Below are 21,269 nucleotides of genomic sequence, written 5' to 3' on the forward strand. Positions count from 1 at the left end.
CTTTCCCTTCCCTTTCCCTTCCCTTTCCCTTCCCTTTCCCTTCCCTTTCCTAATCCGTCAAAGCCAATTCCAAATCCAAATCCAATGACGTCTTTCCTAAAAATTTCCACCCTGCAACAGAATTTTCCTCCGCTGAGAACCCTCAATTGGCCACAATTGAGACTTAGAATAGTACACTTTGGTACAGGATGATATGGTAAAGCAAGAAAGTGAATGATATGTAAAAGATGAAAGAGTCAGAAGTCTTTGATGAAAGGCGGGAAGAAATGTGGAGTGACAAGTTTGCCATATCACGTGACGCAGAAAGTGGATATTAGTCACGGAAACTAGGGGGTTAGCGTTGGAATTTGCCTTGTTTGGGGGAGACGAAGTCGACTGGTTTCATTTCTGACAAGTTCGATGCTCCACGAAAGTTACGGCTGTGAAATGGGTCGTTCAAAATTCATTACTTTAAGTCCCTTAATCTAAACCAATCCATTCGCCTTCACCATCCTCGTCCTCGTCCATGGCATTCTCGACATGTGCCTCGCTCGCTATGCTCTTTTGCCCATTCTGCAAACCATCTTTTGCACTAGGCTGGCTTAACAAATAATCAATGGTATATACGTTTTCATCCGCTAATCTTCTCAGCTCGTCTCTGATTTTTCCAACTGCTCTGGCGACAACCCTCAGCTCGGAATCGACTTGACCCCTGTTGTCACTCACCCATTGGCCATGAGATACCAATATTGCTTGAACCCATAATAGACAGAACTCCAAATGAGGGGATTCCTCCGTCTGCAATGCGACAAAACGGAGTAATCGAGGTATATATACTATTGGCAGCTCAGCGACTGTGAGTTCAATGCTTGTGTGTGGAACTGCCTCAAAGACTTGGCGGATGAGTGGTGCCTCATTGAGACGGAAGGCCATGACTAAAGCCTTCAAGTAGTCCTTTTCTTTCTCAAGGACGTGTATGGTAGAAGCTGGTGTGACGGCCAGATCGAGGTCGATAGGGTCAAAGAGAGGAAGGGTGTCCAGACTGTAAATGAGAAGACCTTCTGTCGATGCTGCGCAGAAAGATCTTCCAGTAGGAGCGAATGCCAACCCTGATACTCGGACTTCAGGCATACGTTTTCGAGCTGATGGATCGCCACCACGTGTGGCGCCTGGAAGGGTTCGGTCGATGCGGTCTTCGAGGTCTGAAGCTTCTCCTTGTTCATCAATAAGTCCTTCGGGACCAGCTTCTGTTAATAGTCTACTATTCAGGAACTCTTGCGTCCCGGACAATGATAGATTTATGCTGACTGTGAAGCGTTTAAGAAGGACAAGCGAGGCAACAGAGTACAAACAAATGTATTTGCTGTTTCCACCAGCAAGAACGCAGGTTCCATCAGCACTGTATCGCAGGGTATTGAAACTTTTGTTCCCGGAGGAGGTGGCTGCTGTCCGGCGATCTCCAATCTTACGGCCTCCAGAGACATCTCTTCTCCCATCGACTCCGGATTGTTGTTCGGCTTCTGACACGGACCAAAAAGTTAATTGACCATCCAGTGTAGATACAGCTAATTGGCGCGAGTCTGGCCTGAACGCTACGTCTAATACATCTGCTTGAAGCTGGAGAGGCTCGCTTGTCTGCGTGCGATCGAAGACTGACCATATTCTCACGGTATGATCCCAGCTTCCACTGACGACCACTCCACCATTAGGCGCAAATGCTAATGTAGATACTGGACCTTCGTGTCCTGCTAATCGATCCAGTAGCTGCCCAGTCTGCACAGACCAAATATGTATATCGAAAGAGTCCAAAGAGCCTGCACACACCACTTCACCGCTTGGATCCACTGCCATGCAAGAGAATGAGAGTCGCGTAGGTGCTGTAAATGTTCGAAAATTTCGATATCTGATCAAATCCCACGCCCGTATGGAACCGTCGAGACTTGAGGTGAAGAGTACGTTTCCTCGCTTTGCAAATTCACAAGCTGTAACTCCACTTGTATGCTCCGTAAAAGTGACTATACAGAACCCAGAATTGACATCCCAAACTTTTATTTTCCCATCGTCGGCTGTTGTAACAACTTTCTGACCGTCCGGAGAGTATACTAGGGCGTTCATCGAATCGAAATGTCCTTGTTGTTTCAGAATATACGATTCTGATTGCCATTCCCATACGAGGAGTTGACCCAGCTTAGAGGCACCAAAAGCCAACCATTCGCCAGTTTTGTTGATGGTAACAAAGTCTATATCGTTTTGAGAGATACTCAGCGTATGAATCATATTAAATTCCGGCATTTCGTAAAGGCCAAAGACTCCATTGGAAAATCCGGCTACCAGTAAATTCGAATCCGGATGGAAAACTGCACAGTTGACTTTGGCATTGTTTTGCAAGAAGTAATGGCGTTCTGTAATCCTCCACCTTTCCTGAACGCCGTCATCTTTCATCGCCACATCATCTGACTCAATAGCATTTGGATTTCCAATATATTCCCATTGGAAAACAGCACCATCTTTGCTCACTGTGAATATAGTTTCCTGATCTTTCGAAAAATATGCGCCTATCACTCCTTCTCTGTGGCCGGCAAGTGTTGTTGGAACGAATTCTTCCACGGGGTCTAAACTCCAAATTCGCGCAGTCAAGTCCCGGGCGGAACTTAAGAAAAACATAGAATCTCCAGACCACTCAATATTCGTTACAGTATCAAAATGTCCCGCATAGACTCTATGTCGCACGAATGGCGCAAATTCCAACTCGCCATCCACATTCTGATCTGGCGTTGAAGGTGTATGCCATACTTCAATATGTCGGCCGACTCCTACAGCAAAATGTCTTCCAGAAGGGGCAAATGATAGGGCGCTGACAGCAGATTTAAACGAAAAATGGTGTAGTACGATTCGTCGAGGAACGTTTGTTAAAATAGCACGTCCGTCTTCGTCGATAGACAGCAGTAAATTACCCCGCGGTGTAAGTCCAATCCGAGCTATATTCTTTCGATGCGCAAATGGTAGAGTATGTGACTTATTACTTGAATCGTGTCAGTAACATGTTTTGTCAGAAGTAAGACAGAACATACTTTACAAGGTCGAAAACAGTTACTCGGTTGCCCACTGGCGAAAAAAGGCAAGAGCCATCTGGACTGAATAGTAGGTTTCCCTGACTATAGACAGTGCCTAAGAGGTTGGAGAACTAAGAAAACCATTAGAAAGAATATCTCCAACAGTTGGGTGTAATTACATACCTTAAACTCCGTCTTCATTGTCACCGTTGATCTGACATTTCTGCTATGCAGTCGCGATTTCTTTATCGCGAACTTTTTTTTATCGCTATCGGAGCTTTTTCTGGGCCTTGCTTAAGCTTGCGGGTCATGTTTAATCCGCAAAGTGGCATGGGTTACTAGCGCGATACAGGGTCCTCAGGGGCAGTTGCGAATTTCCTCGACAAGTGGAAGCGAATCTCCTGAAGAAGCACCTCCACAATTCTCCAAAGCTCAGCACGGAATATTAACTTTTAGAGTCCAAGTCTTAGACCTCGTCACAAGACCGTCTCAAAGACAGTAATTTATAAATCTCTCACAATGGCTCCTCCCGCCGCGGAAAGCGCGTCCCCAATTGGTATTGCCAATTTACCAAACCAGCGACACAAGATTGTCGCAAAGAGAGGAGCTGCTTTCACTATTATGGTACGCTTTTTCTGGTCGGCGAAATCGCAAGATCAAGGAATTATTCATTCTAATAATGTCTAGGTTGCTGGCGAATCTGGACTTGGAAAAACTACCTTCATCAACACCCTCTTCTCCACCACGATCAAGAACTACGCAGATCACAAGCGCAGACATGCGAAACAAGTAGACAAAACTGTTGAGATCGAAATTACCAAAGCTGAGCTGGAGGAGAAATTCTTCAAAGGTATGTGTTTGTGCGACTGGTAGTACAAAATAATGTGGCTAATTATTGGTAGTCCGCCTCACCGTTATTGATACCCCAGGTTTTGGAGACTATGTCAACAACCGCGACTCATGGATGCCAATTATCGAGTTCTTAGACGATCAGCATGAGTCATATATGTTGCAAGAGCAGCAACCGCGCCGTGTTGACAAAATCGATCTTCGTGTTCACGCATGCCTGTACTTTATTAGACCTACCGGACACACGTTGAAGCCATTAGATATTGAGGTCATGAAGAGATTGAGCTCCAGAGTGAACTTGATTCCAGTTGTTGCAAAGGCAGATACCCTCAGTCCAGCGGACCTGGCCAGATTCAAGCAAAGAGTAGGTGGATTCCCGGAGCGGTGTGGTCGCACAATACTTACATTTTCTAGATCCGAGCTGTCATCGAGGCACAAGGTATCAAGATTTATACACCACCAGTCGAGGAAGACGATGAAGCTGCTGCACAACACGCGCGCCTTTTGACAACTGCTATGCCATTTGCTGTTATTGGCTCTGAGAAGGATGTTAAGACTAGCGATGGGCGTATCGTCAAGGGTCGTCAATACTCCTGGGGTGTAGCCGAAGTTGAAAACGAGGACCACTGCGATTTCAAGAAACTCCGATCCATCCTCATCCGAACACACATGCTCGACCTCATCCACACCACCGAAGAAGCACACTACGAGGCCTACCGCGCCCAGCAGATGGAAACCCGTAAATTCGGCGAGGCACGCCCAAGAAAACTCGACAACCCCAAATTCAAAGAAGAGGAGGAGAGTCTCCGAAAGCGCTTCACCGAGCAAGTCAAGATCGAAGAGCACCGATTCAGACAGTGGGAGCAGAAACTCATCAGCGAACGTGACCGCCTGAACAAGGATCTGGAGAGCACCCACGCGGCCATCAAATCCCTGGAGCAGGAGCTCGAAGGCATGCAGGGAAGCGCAGCAGCACGAAGCCACGGTCGTCGTTAAGCAATTTTTTGATACCTTTTGAAGCGTTGATAATGGAATCTCGTGGCGCCCCGGATCATGAAAAATGAACGGAATGGTGTTTTCATGGAAGTGGTTATACGCGGAACAGCAGCGACCACTTCTTTTTCTGTTACGGTCTACCCTTTTTTAATTCCCCCCTGATTATCCGTAGGTAGCTTTTAGGCGATTTTCCGAAGTCCTTTTGTTGTTGTTGTTTTCAGATTAGCTTTAGCCACGAAATGTAATTCTTTTTTTTACCATGTTCTGTGGTGCCGGGTGTCAGATGGAATGTGTGGTTTTATGGTCGTAAATTCGCGATTTGAATTGAAGTAATCAAAAAGGCTTACTGGGTATCTTCTACTTCCTAACTCTTCCGCCATCTCCACCCCCGCACTCCCATCTCCAACAATGCCACGAGATCCCCCACATGCGGTCCTGACTCCAGACTAGAATTTGATATAACTGCCCACCAAGATCCAGAAAACGTAAAGCCATACTCCCCTTCACATGTCCATCCTACACAGCATCCATACTAGCCCTCATAGTAAGCTGTTCATTCTTATTCCCCAACTTACTAATCTGCAAAAACGCATCAACACCATACCCCTCCAGACTATGCAACTCCAGACTCCCAGCCCAATACTCCGCATACACTCTACTCAACGGCAGACCCATGCCTAATCTTAAATTCGGATCACGAGAACTTAAAGAAGCGAGACTGGAATCGTGCATGAGGACACCGGTTTTGGTTGGCGGCGTGCCGGTGGACTTGGGGAGGGAGCTCGCGGATGGACTTGGTGGTGAGAGGGGCGAGGGGTGGTTCGGTCGTAGTTCTTGTAATGTGGCGGCCATTTTGGGGACTTGGTTTAGGTTTTGAAGGGTTGAGAGGGAGCGGGGGCCTTTGCTGAAGGACCAGATGTGGGGGAGGATGTCCTGGGGGATACCGCCGCCTTGGTCGGAAACGCGGATTATAACGTGTTGTTGGGCTTCGCAGACTGTGACTTCGATGGGTGGTGGTTGAGTTGGTGGGCCTGGGTTTGATTTTTGCTTTTCTACTAGGCCTTGGAGGGAGTTGCGGAGGAGTTCGCCGATTATGTACTCGATGTGACTCAGTATATATGGAAATGTTGCGCTTAGGTGGCCGGTGAGTCTGATCTCTGGGAGAAGAGTTGACGGCCCGTAGGCTGCTGAGGCAAGAGACGCGACTTCTTGACCGCAGCGCATTACTACCTCTTGGGCGTTGCATTTTACAAGTACTTCGCCGACGAACTCCGCTTCACGAAGAGGTGTCTCTGGGAAGTGGTGTGGACTGTGAAATGTCTCGGTAAGTGCGATATGCTGCTCTGCTATAACTCGGCGAGATATACGCTACGATTCGTCAGTCAATGGCATGCATTTCTCGTGACGAAAGTATACATACGGAGCGAAGTATCGTATTCATAAATTTATCCATATCCTCTGGTCTCATCAAATCTCGACATTCCAATACACCCATGGCCAGTTTTGGGATAACCGTCAAGTGCTCCTGCAGATTCTGCCCCACCTTCTCACAGAACCTTTGGTTGTCATCTAAAGTCTTGATTTCCGGAATCCTTCTCAGTCCCTCGAAAGCTTTGTAGTACAACTCGTAGACCTGACTGATGTGGGGGTTCGTGACAACAACGTATGGGAGGGTTTGCATGTCTCTTATCCGGTGAGCAAGTCTGGCGAATAATTAGTTGACGCAATGGCATATCCAGAAAGTAGTTGATACCTTGTGGGTAGCTCAGTTCGGACGTAGTTGGCAGAGCTAATCAAGCGGCTCTCTGTTAGGGTTCGCCCAAATACCATCAGCTGTCTCAAGCTAATAGGCCGAGCTTCTTTTGCAACCCATCTAACAATCAGTTAGCTATTATATTTTCTCATAAGAGGTTATTTGACTCACTGGTCAAGAGAGTACGCGGGTCTCCAAGGTGGAGGTTGATGAACAGTTCGAACTTGCTCACAAGAGAGAGAGATACCACGTCCGGCTCTTCTGGTCATCCCCACGGACCGTGGCCCAGTCTGCGAGCAGGAGCGCAGCATTCCCTCGATTCCATACGAGTATGTAGCGAAGGTTTTGAGTTAGAGATACTTGAAAGTATATATACCGCAGGTTTCTGGCGTGGGGAAGTCGGAGAGACCTTCACACTGGTTGCGGGGCCGATCCGCACCCTGACACTTGGGGCGGTAGATCAGGGCACAAAAAGGCAATATCGGGGATTTTGGAGCTTGAGCAATTCATTTGCCGGAAGAAGGTTACTCCCGAATGAGCATCATTGCCAAGTTAATAGAAGAGAAATATAAGATCGAGCAGAGATAGGTATATTCCACAAGAAGGAAAAGATCTCGACTGATAAACTTGACGGACTCGAGAAAGCTCAAAGAAGCTTCGGGCGCGCCCGTCACGTTCGCCTAACATAGCTATCCCCTAGCTGATCTCCGCTTTTCGGACCAATTATTGAGGGATCTGGAGTCAACGTAGCGATGATAGTGGCACGTTTCGGAATACCTTCAATTTCAATATGAAACCCAAACTTCAACAACCATTAAATCCACATATTGAAGCCAAAATGAGATCAGAACCTGTATCTGTTGCTCCTGTGGCCGTCGATCCAAAAGCAGTCGATGCAACTTCAAAAGCCGCATCTACAGACCCCACATCAAATGAGCCATCAACCGCCCCTGAATCTCTTCCTGCACCTGATGCGCCAAAATCACCTGCTGCAGATTCGGTGTCACCACCATCCAACACCCTGACCACACCCGAGAAATCTTCGAAAACAGAGACATCAACGCCTGAAAAGAAAACTGTTGATTTCGTGGAAGTTAAAGGAGCAATGGAGAATATGCTTAATGAACTTCCTTCTTTGATTAAGGATACAGAGCAGAGTGAGATGTGGGGTGTCGAACTCACTGCCGATATCAATCACGTTCCTACCACTATTGTGCTTGAGAAGTTTCTCAGAGCTAATAATAAAAATGTGGCGGAGGCTATCGTGCAGCTTAAGAAAGCTTTGAAGTGGCGGAAGGAGATGAATCCTAGGAAGCTACTCACTGATGTTGAGTTTGATACGTCAAGGTTTGGAGATCTGGGATATGTGACTGTTTATTCTCAGCCAGAAGGAAAGGTGAAGGAGATCGTCACGTGGAATATTTATGGTGCGGTTAAGGATAAGAAGGCTACCTTTGGGGATGTTGAAGAGTGAGTACTTTCTTTCGGTTGCTAAAATGGTTGGTTATATGCTAATCCTCGAATTAGATTCATCAAGTGGCGTGCTGCTCTCATGGAGCTCTCTGTTCAGGAGCTTGACCTCAAATCCGCGACAGAGAAGATCCCAGAAGATGGAGTTGACCCATATCGTGAGTCTTGTTATTCACATCAGATATACAAATCTAATCAGAACTTCAGGTATGGTTCAAGTACATGACTACCTCAATGTATCATTCCTGCGAATGGATCCTAGCGTCAAAGCAGCCTCGAAGAAAACCATTGAAACATTCAGCATGGCCTATCCAGAGTTGTTGAAAGAGAAATTCTTTGTCAATGTGCCACTTGTCATGGGATGGGTGTTTGCTGGAATGAAGCTCTTCTTAAGTGCCGAGACTGTCAAGAAATTCCATCCTTTGAGCTACGGCAGCAACCTAGCGGCAGAACTTCCTGACTTTGGCCAGGATTTGCCAGTTGCTTATGGTGGCAAGGGCAAGGACATCAAAGAGGGGTTGACTGTTAGATATGCTCCAGCGGATGCCGACGTCAAGGCTACTGAGGACTAAGAGGTTTGCGCTCACATACCTTTGTTCTAGTATATATTTGGGGGGTTCGGGTGTAAATTATGTATGCTGCCGGTTTGAAAATATTCCATTGAGATTGGTTTGCTATTAGTGTTTTCAGCTTCGCGCAAGATATCCAAAACATGATAGCAACACTGCAAAAATGCTTTATTGAATAAAGCATTCTATACCTAGATGCTTTTCCAACGTGAATGGGATGTGTGCCTATGCAAAATCCCGAAACACAAAAATTTCCTCTTTGAAGCTGTGTCTGACACTGTCTGTAGGCTGAATGGGTCGTTGCTCATTGCAAGGATAACCTTTATTCATTCAGGATAAGACCAGCTACGTCCATGAATCCTTTGCCGCGACAAATTCATATGATTCATGGTAGGAATTCAAGTTCCATGAAATTGACTTAAGTACTGCTCTTCCTTCAATACAACCTGATCGCTTCAACGAGAATCTCCTACCCTCAACTCAAAAACTACTCAAGCCATCGCCTAGTCCAAATTCAAGTTGCTAGCTTCGTCAGCCTTGTCTGATTCATTAGCTTGAGCTTACCAGAACAAGGCCGCTCCGCCACCTGACAACAGTGCAACATTTCTAACGCCACCTCGGTCGAGTCGAGACTACAAGCTTCTTACTCGTTGCTAACTGTGGAACAGCATCAAACACTGCAATTCCTATCTTCAGGAAAGCTATCTAGCTGTCCTACATTTCCATCACAAAACTTTGTCGTGCAGCACCAAGACTTTGTGCCTGCGACCTAAACAGAAGCGGGTTGCCAGAAGCCTACGTCACCAGTGATTGGCCCAAATTCAAGCGAATCTGTCGACCAAATCGCTCCCATCTGAACATCGTGCTCCGGCCAGGAAAGCTCCCGACTGCATTACTCCTTCCTTCTTCGCCTTCTTTGTTCATTTGACTTTGGGTTTTCGTTTTCTGGGAAGGCGTACCTGTACCTGTACCTGCACCTGCGACCATGAATCCGGTAAGTGAACCCCCAGCTTCCGCATCTCTCCCTCCCAAGTGTACTCCACGCAATCTCCCTTTGGGACCCCGCGCAGGATGGATGGCATGACGGATTTGGCCCTGGTGCTGCCAAAAATTGTTGGAGACGACCCCGCTGACTTTGATTCTTCGCCTGAGCAGCCGTATGCCGAGAGTATCGAGTCTCCCAATGACATGCTTGTCGATCCCGAAGATTTAATTGTCGATTCGGATTTGAACGAGAAAGACGATGTGATCAACATCAACCCAGACAGCGATGGCGAACCTGCACAGCGCGCCGACGATTGTACGTCCACCTCTCTCCCTGCGGCGCAAAGAGTGTTACTAGATTAAGAAGCTGATCCATAGCACAGATGAGGCGATGAAAAACCTGGTCCTACCACCCCTCCCCGAACAGCCAGAAACTCTTGCGGAAGGCTACCACACATGGCACATAGAACAGTGGAGGGGAGCGAAGAGGAGAGAGCATGGACCTGTTTTCGAAGTTGGTGGTTTCCCTTGGTATGTTTCTTGTGCATAGTTTTAGGAATTCCTTACTGCAGGAAGACGGACTAACTGGCTCAGGCGCGTGCTCATGTTTCCTTATGGTAATAACGTCGATCATGCTTCTTTTTATCTGGAACAGGGTTATCCGGATGGGCCTCCAGAAGATTACACATGTTGCGCGCAGTTTGGACTTGTTCTCTGGAATCCGAAATGTCCAGAACTGTATACACACCATACCGCGCACCATCGCTTCACCAAGGAGGAGGGCGACTGGGGCTTTACACGCTTTGTAGAGTTGAGGAAGCTATGGAACTCTACTTGGGAAGATAGTGGACGCTTGCTGGTTGAAGGCGATGAGGCAATGGTCACAGCCTATGTTCGAGTGGTAAAAGATGAGACCGGCGTTCTTTGGCACAATTTTTTGAATTATGACTCGAAGAAGGAGACTGGCTTTGTAGGATTGAAGAACCAAGGCGCGACATGCTACCTCAATTCGCTGATTCAGTCATTATACTTTACGAATGCGTTTCGAAAGGTGGGTTTGCACAATCTCACCGACGCTTGTGAAGCAATACTAATTCAGCTTAGGCTATCTACCAGATACCAACCGGAGACGAGGAGACTTTGTCGAATTCGGCATATACCCTTCAACGACTATTCTACCAACTTCAGACATCTGATAACGCTGTTGGAACTAATGAACTTACGAAATCTTTCGGTTGGGAAACGCGACACATATTTGAGCAGCAAGATGTACAAGAATTATCACGGAAGCTTATGGAGCGAATGGAAGAAAAAATGAAAGGCACTGAGGCCGAAAATGTCTTGCCTAGTCTGTTCTCTGGAAAGGTTAGAACCTACATTTCATGCATAAATGTCGAATACGAATCTCGCCGAGTTGAAGATTTCTGGGACGTCCAGTTGAATGTCTCTGGTAATAGAAGTATCGAAGAGGGATTCAAGGATTATGTCCAGGTCGAGACGATGGATGGTGAAAATCAGTATTTTGCGGGCGACGAATTCAAACTACAAGACGCAAAGAAAGGCGTCATCTTCGAATCTTTCCCGGAAGTTCTTCACTTACAACTTAAGCGTTTCCAGTACGATATAGAGCATGATGCCATGATGAAGGTTAACGATCGTTACGAGTTTCCAGAGACCTTTGATGCCGAGCCATATTTGTCTACAGACGCGGATCGATCAGAGCCATGGATTTACAAGCTTCATAGTGTTCTCGTACACAGTGGAGATCTGAATGCTGGACATTATTACGCTTTCATTAAACCTACGAAAGATGGCTGGTTCTACAAATACGACGATGATAAGGTCACCAAAGCAACGTTGAGAGAGGCGCTTGAGGACAATTTCGGTGGAGAATATACAGTTAACGGCACAGTCCATATGTCAAAGGCTGGAACTCCACTCATGCGCCAGAACAGCGCGTACATGTTGGTATACATCCGAGAATCGAGACAAGACAAGGTGTTGCTTCCCGTTCTACAAGAAGATACCCCTCCGCATTTACAGAGGAAGCTTGATGAGGAGGCTGCTGTTCGAGAAGCTCGAAAAAAGGAGCGTGATGAACAGCATCTTTACCTCTGGGTGAAAGTGATCACGGAGGATACCTACAATGCGCATGGCGGCACTGACCTGACCAATTTTGATGCAAATCATGATGTCGACCCTGCCGCGGCTAGACCTTATCGTATGCTGCGGAAAGCCACATTACGAGAATTAATAGATAAGGTCGCGGAGGACACCAATGCTGATCCCAACAAATTACGTCTTTGGAGTATGGTCAATCGACAAAACAAAACCACTCGACCTGACATGCCACTAAGCAATCTGGATGTAACTCTCGAGGAAGCGCACCAGAAGCTTGTTGGGAGTAAGACAGCCGAGCTACGGTTGTGGGCGGAACCTGCTCAGGAAGGTGTGGACAAGGATGGAAATGCCATTTGGCCCGTTCATCCTAGCACGCCTAATGGTGTCGCCCACAGGACGGATTTGTTCCTTCTTTTCTTAAAGTATTTCGATGTGGACAATCAACAGCTGAGTGGTGCCGGACACATCTATATCAGTAGAGACAAGAAAGTTGAAGAGTTGGCTCCTGTCATCTTGAAGAAGATGGGCTGGCCCGAGAAATTGCCTTCTGGGGAAAGGTTGGCGTTGAAACTATTCGAGGTAATATTTAATCGTGCCTTTACCATTCGATCAAGCTAACATAAGACAGGAAATCAAACCTAGCATGATAGAGCCTTTGAAAGCGAAGCAGTCATTGAAGGCGGCTGAGCTTCAAGATGGTGATATCGTTTGTTTTCAGAAATCGACCGATTCGAGAGTTTCGTCGGAGTCAGATCGGGAGTAAGTCCTGCTGTTTGTTATACTAAAGGCCAATCGCTAACTTTCACAGGAGTGTAAGTCTGAAGAGTGTCCCCATCGACGGTCGAATCGAGGATGCTCGGCAATTCTATGATTTCCTCGTCCATAGACGAGTGGTCCGCTTTCACCCACACCCAGTACGGAACGCCAATCCCGAGGAATTCGAAAATTTCAGTTTAATTCTGAGCGCCAAACACTCGTATGATCAGATGGCCGCTAAGGTTGGCGAGAGGCTAGGCTTGGATGGCACCCACCTTCGATTCTGGACCGTAAATGCAACCACCAACAATCCGAAAGCAGCGGTCAAGCGAGGTCCATCACAAACTTTACAAACGATCCTCAATCCTCCATATAGCACGTTTAGCAACAACAATCAAAGGTTTGACTCGCTATTCTTTGAGGTCCTGGAGATCAGTCTGTCGGAACTTGATACCAAGAAGCCTGTCACTGTGTATTGGCTGAGCGAAGGCGTTTCCAAAGACGTATGTATCACTATTATCTTTTGGTTACTTGTCTAACAATTTTCTAGGAGGCTGTCAACATTCTTGTTCCCAAGAATGGCAACGCACAAGATGTAGTTAATGCCTTGATCAAGAAAGCCGGGATTGACGACGAAGAGACAGGAGGCCCTATTCGACTGTATGAGTTGCACAGCCACAAGATTCATAAAGAACACACTCCTCCTCGGAATCAATCTGTAATCAGCATTACCGACTATGTTACACTCGTTGCAGAAAGGATACCGAAAGAAGATCTCGATGCGCAGCAGAATGAGATCATCCAAGCATTCCATTTCCAAGGTGAGCCAAACAAGGCTCATGGCATTCCTTTTAGATTCCGCATAATGGAAAATGAGAAGTTTGCGGATACCAAAAAGCGACTTGAGAAGAGGATGGGTGTCAAAGGCAAGAACTTTGAGAAGATCAAGTTTGCTGTTGTCAAGAGAAGCTCATACTCTAAGCCGACATATCTGAATGATGGTAAGCACATAGTATCCTTCCCCCCTTTCTCACACTAGAGACTGACAAAACACAGAGGATGTTATCTGGGAAATAGCAAGTAACGATGATGACATGCTTGGATTGGATCACATTGATCGAACACGCGTTATCCGTAACGGCGCTGGGGATCTCTTTTTGAAGTAGACTTATTAAAAGGGCGCCAACATGTGGATTCGATACTACCGAGCCGAGTTTTTGTATGTTATGAAATAGGGGATCCCGGCGCTGAAGGTGGCATGGAAACAAATTCTGGACGGTGGTGGTAAAAGCAAAGTGAAGATGCTTAGAGGTCGCCCAATGAAAGGGTCGCTCGTTAGACGGCATTATTTTGATGGATCGATTCGAATGAGTTTCTATCGAGCGTGCATGGAGTTGAAGTATTGCATGTGGCGTGTAGTCCCCGAAGTGAGGGTTGCAAACCGCAAGAGTTTGGCGTTGCAGTTAAATATATAGCTGAGGAATTGTATCGTCGTAAAAGAGTTGGTTTTTGCATAGTGAAAACAATGTTTGGTCTTTGTAATGAATGTTGTGAGTGGGTATCGTTTTGCGACTGTACTTAGAATCGCTTGGTTTATTCTCACGTCGCTCGCGTGTTCACCTCAGGGGTACACCGGACCGATCTCGCACCGACCCATCCCATCTAACCCCTGTCCCTGAAATCGCGACCTTTAGAAATTTGGCCTCAATTGCAACCTCCCCTTCTATTACCTCCCTCTTCTTTCTTCCTTCTACCACCACGCCCACACCCACGCCCACGCCCATCGATACACCCAACCATGCGCCTCTCACACCTCACGACCGGCCTGTTGGCCCTCCCCCTCACGATGGTCTCCGCGACGGCGCTCACGTATAAACTTGCGGCGAACGAGAAGGCGTGCTTTTTTACGAGCGTGGAGAAGATGGGTGCGAAGATTGCTTTTTATTTTGCTGTGAGTATGGGGGGTGTTTCTTTGGTTCTGGGTTTGATTTGGGGGAGAGGGAGTTGGCGAGGGGGAGAGGGAGAGGGGGAAAGGGAAGGGGAAGGGGAAGGGGGAGAGAGGGGAGATAGGGAAGGGAAGGGAGGGGGAATGGGGTAGTGAAGGGAGAGGGAAGGGAGAGGGAATAGAGAGGGGATGAGGGAGAGAGGGAGAGATTGGAGAGGGGGCTGTTAAACGGGGGAATGGGTCTGGTACAGCGAAACTGGGGAGCAAGGGAATAACGGAAGAAGCGAGACAGGATTTTGGGGAGGGGATGAAAGGCTGAGAAAGAGGGAGGACGTTCGTTGGATGAGTACTTGGAATTGGGCGCGATGGAGGGACAAATAACGCTGTGGACGGCGAACTAATGCCAGATTGGAAAACATATGCTGACATATTTGCCAACTTTAGGTTCAAGCCGGAGGATCTTTCGATGTCGATTACGAGGTTGTAGGGCCGAATGATAAAATCATTATGGATGGAGAGAAGGAAAGACAGGGAGATTTTGTATTCACAGCTACGGAGACGGGAGAATACCGTTTCTGCTTCAACAACCAGATGAGTACTTTTGCAGAGAAATTTGTGGATTTCGAGATCGCTGTACGTTCATTGCTTCCTGCTCCTTCAGCATTTGTTTTGGGTATTAGAGGCTAATTACTATGTCTCATCAGGTCGAGAACGAAGCCCGCGCCTCCATTCCTGCCAAACAAGGCACCTCACCCGAACAGACATCTGCTCTCGAAGAGTCAATCTTCAAGCTCTCCGGCCAACTGTCGACTATTACACGAAACCAGAAATATTTCCGTACCCGTGAGAACCGAAATTTCAGCACCGTGAGGAGTACGGAGAGAAGAATCTTCAACTTTAGCGTGATTGAAAGCTTGATGATGGTTTGCATGGCTGGGTTACAGGTGTTTATTGTTAGGTTCTTTTTCCAGGTACGTGAGATATTTTTTACAATTGGGAGATTTTGGGAGTTTCCCAGCAGAAAGGGATATGGGAATATAGAAGATGTAGGTCCAATGAGGAGAAATGCTAATTGTGACATAGGGAGCGAGAAAAGGGTACGTGTGAAGAGGCTGTTTGGTTGGAGTGGACAAGGAATAGCTTTGAGAGTACGATATGCGTGGACAACGGGGAGTCGGAACTATTTTGTATTTTTATAAGACTCGTAAAAGTGCGAGGAGTTATATATCCGTCTGGCTACAATTTGTCAACAAGAAATTGTAGCAATTAATCTGTCATCTACAAGTATAGCGCTGCGAAGTGACATATTCCTCATAAAATGTTCAGCCTTGCGACTGTTTTGGATTAGCGTGAATCTACCTCACTGATGATGACAGGGGTCTGGATCGCGACAATTTGACTTCATGAACTCTTCAAAATTTACGACCCTCCCACCTCTTCCCTACACCACATATCGAAAGATGACGAACATAGCTGCGCAATTATCGAGGTCTTTACCAAAACCAAAGTACACAGGCGAAGAAGAGGAAATTCCACAGCATGCGCAACACCGTGGTCCAAGAATCGTAGGAGCAGGTACCTTGGACGACTCGCAGATTGTTTTACGGGTAAGTCGCTATCTTGAGGAAGAATGTCGATACATACTAATAGTTGGGTCTCAGAAATCTGGACCACCACCTTACGGACAGCGCGCAGGATGGCGACCTCGAGCACCAGAAGACTTTGGGGATGGAGGCGCGTTTCCGGAAATTCCAGTCGCCCAATACCCACTTGACATGGGAAAGAAGAATGCAGCTTCAAGTACCGCGCTGGCTATTCAAGTCGATGGAGAGGGAAAGATTAAATATGATGCGATCGCGAGACAGGGCCATAATGATAAAAGGATCGTTCATGCTTCGTTCAAAGATCTGATACCTTTACGACAACGCGCTGATGCGGGGGATATCAACCTTGACCGGCCAAGCGAGGAGGAAGTTGCTGCATCGACGGAGAGGACGAAGGAAGCGCTTGCGAAATTGGTTAATGGTGCTGTGGCAGCGCAGAAACCAAAGAATGTGAATGTTGGGAATAGAAGCCAGCCGACTTTCGTACGGTACACGCCTGCGAATCAGATGGGCGATAACACGAGGAAGAATGATCGGATTATGAAGATTGTGGAGAGGCAGGTTGATCCTATGGAACCACCTAAATTTAAACATAAGAAGATCCCAAGAGGACCGCCTAGTCCGCCGCCGCCTGTTATGCATTCGCCGCCTAGGAAACTGACTGCTGAGGATCAGGAGGCTTGGAAGATACCCCCGCCAGTGTCAAATTGGAAGAATCCAAAGGGTTATACTGTTCCACTGGACAAGAGATTGGCTGCCGATGGGAGAGGGTTGCAGGATGTTACGATTAACGACAAATTTGCACAGTTTGCAGAGGCGCTGTTCACAGCTGATCGCCATGCGAGAGAGGAAGTTAAATCGAGAGCGCAAATGCAGCAGAGATTAGCGGAGAAGGAGAAGGCGCAGAAGGAAGACCATCTTCGAATGTTGGCGCAAAAGGCACGAGAAGACAGAGCAGCAGCTGGATCTGGAAGACGGAATTCAAGAACCTCGCGCTCAAGATCCGGAAGCTACAGCTACTCTGAATCCGAATCAGACAGCGGCGAAGAAGCCGAAATCCGCGAACGAGAAAAGGCGCGCAAAGAACGCCAACGTGAAGAAGAGCGCAAACTCCGACAATCACGTATGGGCGCCGAACGACGTGTCCAAATGATGGCGCGTGAACAGAACCGTGACATTTCTGAGAAGGTCGCCCTCGGTCTGGCGAAACCGACGCAATCCTCCGAAAGCATGTTTGACTCCCGGCTCTTCAACCGCACCAGCGGCTTTGATTCGGGATTCAACGAGGATCAGGCGTATGACAAACCGCTGTTCCAAGCGCATGACGCGATTAATAGTATTTACCGCCCAAGACAGAATATGGATGATGGGGATGATGAGGAGGCGGCCGAGATGGAGATGGGGAAGATTCAGAAGAGTAATCGGTTTGGGGAAGCGTTGGGGAAGGGGACTTTTAAGGGGAGTGGGGATGTTGAGGTTAGTGCTATTTCTATCTCTTTTTCGTTTTGATTTGGGTTTGGTTTTGTGAGATGAATGCTAATTGTTGTGGTTAGGCGAGAGAAGGACCTGTACAGTTTGAAAAGGACACGGGTGATGTTTTTGCGGTTGATGATTTCTTGGCTAAAGTTGGTGAGGGAAGCGGTACTGCTGCTGGTGGAAGTGGGAGTGGTGAGAAGAGGGGGTATGGGTTGCAAGATGGTGAGGAGAGGGGGAGTAAGAGGGCTAGGATTGATGAGGATTCTGATTAGGCATCTGTATTGGGATCCTGGGGATGGAATCACAGGGGGGCTCTGAGGTTGCATGGTGTAAGAATATATATATATTGTACCTTGAAGGTTGGGGCATCTGCATAGCCAGGGGATTGGATTCGGGGAATCGACACGGCTGTTCCAAACTTTCTGGTCGTTTGTTGTTTCTTCATACTTGTTTTGCCTTCAACCCCGCGTTATGAATACCGCAAGCCAAATCAAAAACCCCTTTGAATCCATAATATCATCTACACATCCCCTTCCAACATCGACCAACCAGTCAACCCCCTGACCTACCTCGCCATCCCCCTTAACCCTCAACCCTCAGCTTTGGATGATACAAAGTTACGGTCATCGTCCTTATGGAATAGGATTGAGATAGTGCTGAGTCGTCTGTTGGAGAGTAATTTGATCGTCGGGTGTTGTTGTCCTATTGATGTAGGTTTTTTTGAGGTCGAAAGTTGGGTATGGAACTAACATGAAATTCAAAGTTTTATCTTCATCTCGTCCTAGTAACCGTTGCCAGAGTTCTTCTGTCAAGAATAGTATAAACAAATGACTCCCTTTCAAGTCCTTTTCGAACGACGTGTAGAGAGTACACTAACGGGTCAAAGGCGCCTTTTCCCACAAAACTCGCTACAAACACTTCATGATATCTAGCTACCGAAGAACTTTAAATAAGAAGCTCTCGGTAGAAAAAGAGGTTCGTTTCAAATTTAAAGATCTTTCTCTTAGGTTTAAATATAGGTCGTATTTGCTTCGGTGCGAGTAGTTGAAGTAAGGTAAGGTCGGCTGTAAAACGAGACTTCTTTTAATACTCTAATTTTAAACCTATATTTTAAGACAGTACTTTTATAATTTTTTATGACTACTAGTAGCTATATAATTAAGAAGTTTAAATCAGGAATCAAAATTAAGATTATGTGCATTGTGTACAGGTTTAGGAGGTCAAAAGATAAATGTGATTCTGAATTACAACAAATGGCTGTTTTTGATGGGGTTTTGGTAATGGACTAAAACTATTGTTTTTGTATTCCGAGTCCCTTGAAATTTCATTGACATGAACCCATTATGCTCTACGACGTTGTTAGCTAGTGAGGGTACCTAACAAAGTCGCCCCTAATAAGAGTAATACTTCCCGGCAGACTCGTCGTTCCTTCCACTTGATTTTCAACTTCCGCTTCAGTGAAAACACCAGCAAAAAACACATTAGTCATTACGAACTTCAATGTTCTCTCAGTAGTTAACATTCTTGCACCTTTACTTAAACTTCAATATACAACAACACCTAATATAAACGGGACAATATATCCCACGAATCACTGACGATTAGAGAGAGGTTGAAGCTCAGATGGAGAACTGGCACTCATATTGGAAAAAGTAATACGAGAAAAGCGTTTACTGTCACAGATTAGTTCTACTGCCAACCTCTTCTTCGTCTTCGAAAGCGTGGAAAGTCAGAAATTTATTCCAAAGCTGTTCTAATTGGGTTACGCTATACAATCAATCTTGCTGTTGAGTTTCCTTGCCTTGTAAAACCATGTAGGTTGTGCTTGTTTCAAGATAGGATCTACATTGCACTAGTGATTCCAGCGATGACCATAAAGCATATTCTCCCGATATCCCGGTAGCATTCTACCAATGTAACAGGTACAGCGTTTTACCTCATGTCCAATACCATAGCAGGCAGGGCACTCCTTCCATAAATACCCTTGTCCTCCGCATTCCATGCAACAGAGTTGGGGTGGATCCTCGGCTTGTTCTCTTGGTCCTGGTCCTCCGGTAGCGTTGCAACCATATTCTTCATGGTTGCAGCGTCCAAAAATTCGTCCTGGGTTAATTGGTTCAGTTGGGTGAGTAATGCGGTGGCATGTTTCACATGGTATTTCAACTTCGCCTGTGTCGTTGCACTCGTTGCATCTTCGGGCCTGAGATTGTGACATGGTTCCAGATAGTATATTTAATATTAGTACACTTATTAGATAATCGTAAAGACCGGTCAGATTTTAATGTGTATTGAAGGTTTAGAGCGTAATGTTGAAAGACGTTTGACTTGTTAAAGCAGGTTAAGATGAAGGGTTAGATGGAACTTTAATATTCTGATTAGGAAAATCTCTTACATTTTATAGCGGAATTGAGCTCGCCCATTTCAAAGGCTTCCAACGAGAAAGGGCATGGAAACCCATCGTGGAATGAGATATATTCTCTGATCAAAGGAAAAGTCCACTCATTAAGACCGAACACACATCTTGAGAATGTAACCGGGGTCTTCGCAAAGAGATTTTCCAACAAATTGAAAGGAAAAAGAATCATGAGAATGTAGTCAAGATTTTCACAAAGACATCTTTGAACCCATGATGCTTTCAAGTGAAAGAGACAGAGTTATCCTCGTCCTTTCGGGTGTTTTAATAGGAAGTGGAAGGCACATGCATTTCTGTGAATACGATTGGAACTAAAGAATCAGCCTTAAATTGTTATATACTTGTTTTTGTCTACCATACGCAAACTATACGATCCTTTCGTCGCATGATCTAGTACTGTATTGTGAAGATAATTCGCTGGAGAAAAAGGCAGAATTGTAGAGCAGAAGTTCCACATGAGACATTCGAAACTTAAAGATCGAGTCTACCCCATGAGACTAGAAACTTTGCTGTGAAAGTTTACTGGAAGAGAATGTTGACTTCGAGAAAAAGCAGTTGAGAGCGGAGGTTCAACTTGACGGGTTCCAGATAGCTTCCGGTCGCCACTAGATAGGTTCTTATTTTCTCATAGAAAACAATAGATTTACTCAATTGCTAAAGTGCCTCAAAATTTGGAGAGTTCGTATACTTAAGGACCTTGAAAGCTATACTTGGCATTTTGATCTTGAGGCTATGTTGGATGACAAGGGTTGAAGACTACCATTTTGACTTCTCTAAGTTCTTAATACTTGTCCCCGCCAATATTCTTCCAGTCCCCACCCCCAACTAGATGGTTTTGTATCAGGCTTTCTTTTGGAATCAGGTCTTTCTAGACATAATTACGAATTCGCAAACGTAGTCTGGCATCGTTCACTTCAGGCGGACGATGGCACGCAAATAAGTCAGGGTTCGAGACTCCATCAATGGATTCAATGCTTATGCACAAAACGATTTGTAGAATGAGACAAGTGAAGTTGTATTACCATGGCCAAAAACGGCCTGTATCTTTAATGGCGTGCGTGACTAGACATAATAGATTGCTTGGACGGGGAATAATTTCGCTATCCGCCCGCTTTCAGGTCACAGGGGGGCGGCGGTTGGATTGTTGGTGGCGTGCGGCGCGAAAATACACCCAAGCCATCACCATTATGATTTAATGCAGCTGGGTGCCAGTTGGTCTATTTTGTTTTACCGAGTGTTTCGATTACCGCTGGGCTAATGCTTTCTGGCCTGATAAGCTTGTTATAAGGATCGACATTGAA

The 21,269-nt window shown here is 46.3% G+C and overlaps 6 protein-coding genes across 6 annotated transcripts; 4 read left to right on the top strand and 2 right to left on the bottom strand.

Annotated features, from left to right (window-relative positions):
* Nucleotides 1-459: 459 nt before the first annotated feature.
* GLAREA_06471 (WD40 repeat-like protein) lies at nt 460-3,233 on the bottom strand (the record flags this gene model as incomplete). Its single annotated transcript, XM_008081884.1, has 3 exons — nt 460-3,001; nt 3,051-3,163; nt 3,216-3,233. The coding sequence occupies 3 exons, from the start codon at nt 3,231-3,233 to the stop codon at nt 460-462; spliced, it is 2,673 nt and encodes an 890-aa protein (XP_008080075.1).
* Nucleotides 3,234-3,551: 318 nt separating this feature from the next.
* On the top strand, nt 3,552-4,877 carry GLAREA_06472 (P-loop containing nucleoside triphosphate hydrolase; the record flags this gene model as incomplete). The annotated part of the gene is made up of 4 exons (XM_008081885.1): nt 3,552-3,656; nt 3,720-3,882; nt 3,935-4,245; nt 4,296-4,877. The coding sequence occupies 4 exons, from the start codon at nt 3,552-3,554 to the stop codon at nt 4,875-4,877; spliced, it is 1,161 nt and encodes a 386-aa protein (XP_008080076.1).
* A 516-nt stretch (nt 4,878-5,393) lies between these two features.
* GLAREA_06473 (alpha-ketoacid dehydrogenase kinase, N-terminal) lies at nt 5,394-6,899 on the bottom strand (the record flags this gene model as incomplete). The annotated part of the gene is made up of 4 exons (XM_008081886.1): nt 5,394-6,245; nt 6,298-6,580; nt 6,631-6,750; nt 6,802-6,899. 4 exons carry the CDS (start codon nt 6,897-6,899, stop codon nt 5,394-5,396), a joined length of 1,353 nt encoding a protein of 450 aa, XP_008080077.1.
* A 521-nt stretch (nt 6,900-7,420) lies between these two features.
* On the top strand, nt 7,421-8,672 carry GLAREA_06474 (CRAL/TRIO; the record flags this gene model as incomplete). Its single annotated transcript, XM_008081887.1, has 3 exons — nt 7,421-8,100; nt 8,158-8,258; nt 8,308-8,672. 3 exons carry the CDS (start codon nt 7,421-7,423, stop codon nt 8,670-8,672), a joined length of 1,146 nt encoding a protein of 381 aa, XP_008080078.1.
* Nucleotides 8,673-9,740: 1,068 nt separating this feature from the next.
* Nucleotides 9,741-13,696, top strand: GLAREA_06475 (Cysteine proteinase; the record flags this gene model as incomplete). The annotated part of the gene is made up of 8 exons (XM_008081888.1): nt 9,741-9,969; nt 10,037-10,184; nt 10,248-10,704; nt 10,758-12,353; nt 12,403-12,533; nt 12,583-13,033; nt 13,081-13,531; nt 13,587-13,696. The coding sequence occupies 8 exons, from the start codon at nt 9,741-9,743 to the stop codon at nt 13,694-13,696; spliced, it is 3,573 nt and encodes a 1,190-aa protein (XP_008080079.1).
* A 632-nt stretch (nt 13,697-14,328) lies between these two features.
* On the top strand, nt 14,329-17,827 carry GLAREA_06476 (Supernatant protein factor (SPF), C-terminal; the record flags this gene model as incomplete). The annotated part of the gene is made up of 7 exons (XM_008081889.1): nt 14,329-14,481; nt 14,920-15,108; nt 15,180-15,348; nt 15,559-15,623; nt 15,852-16,082; nt 16,137-17,555; nt 17,633-17,827. The coding sequence occupies 7 exons, from the start codon at nt 14,329-14,331 to the stop codon at nt 17,825-17,827; spliced, it is 2,421 nt and encodes an 806-aa protein (XP_008080080.1).
* Nucleotides 17,828-21,269: the final 3,442 nt, after the last annotated feature.

This window comes from Glarea lozoyensis (assembly GCF_000409485.1).
Source record: "Glarea lozoyensis ATCC 20868 chromosome Unknown GLAREA15, whole genome shotgun sequence".
Taxonomy (NCBI): domain Eukaryota; kingdom Fungi; phylum Ascomycota; class Leotiomycetes; order Helotiales; family Helotiaceae; genus Glarea; species Glarea lozoyensis.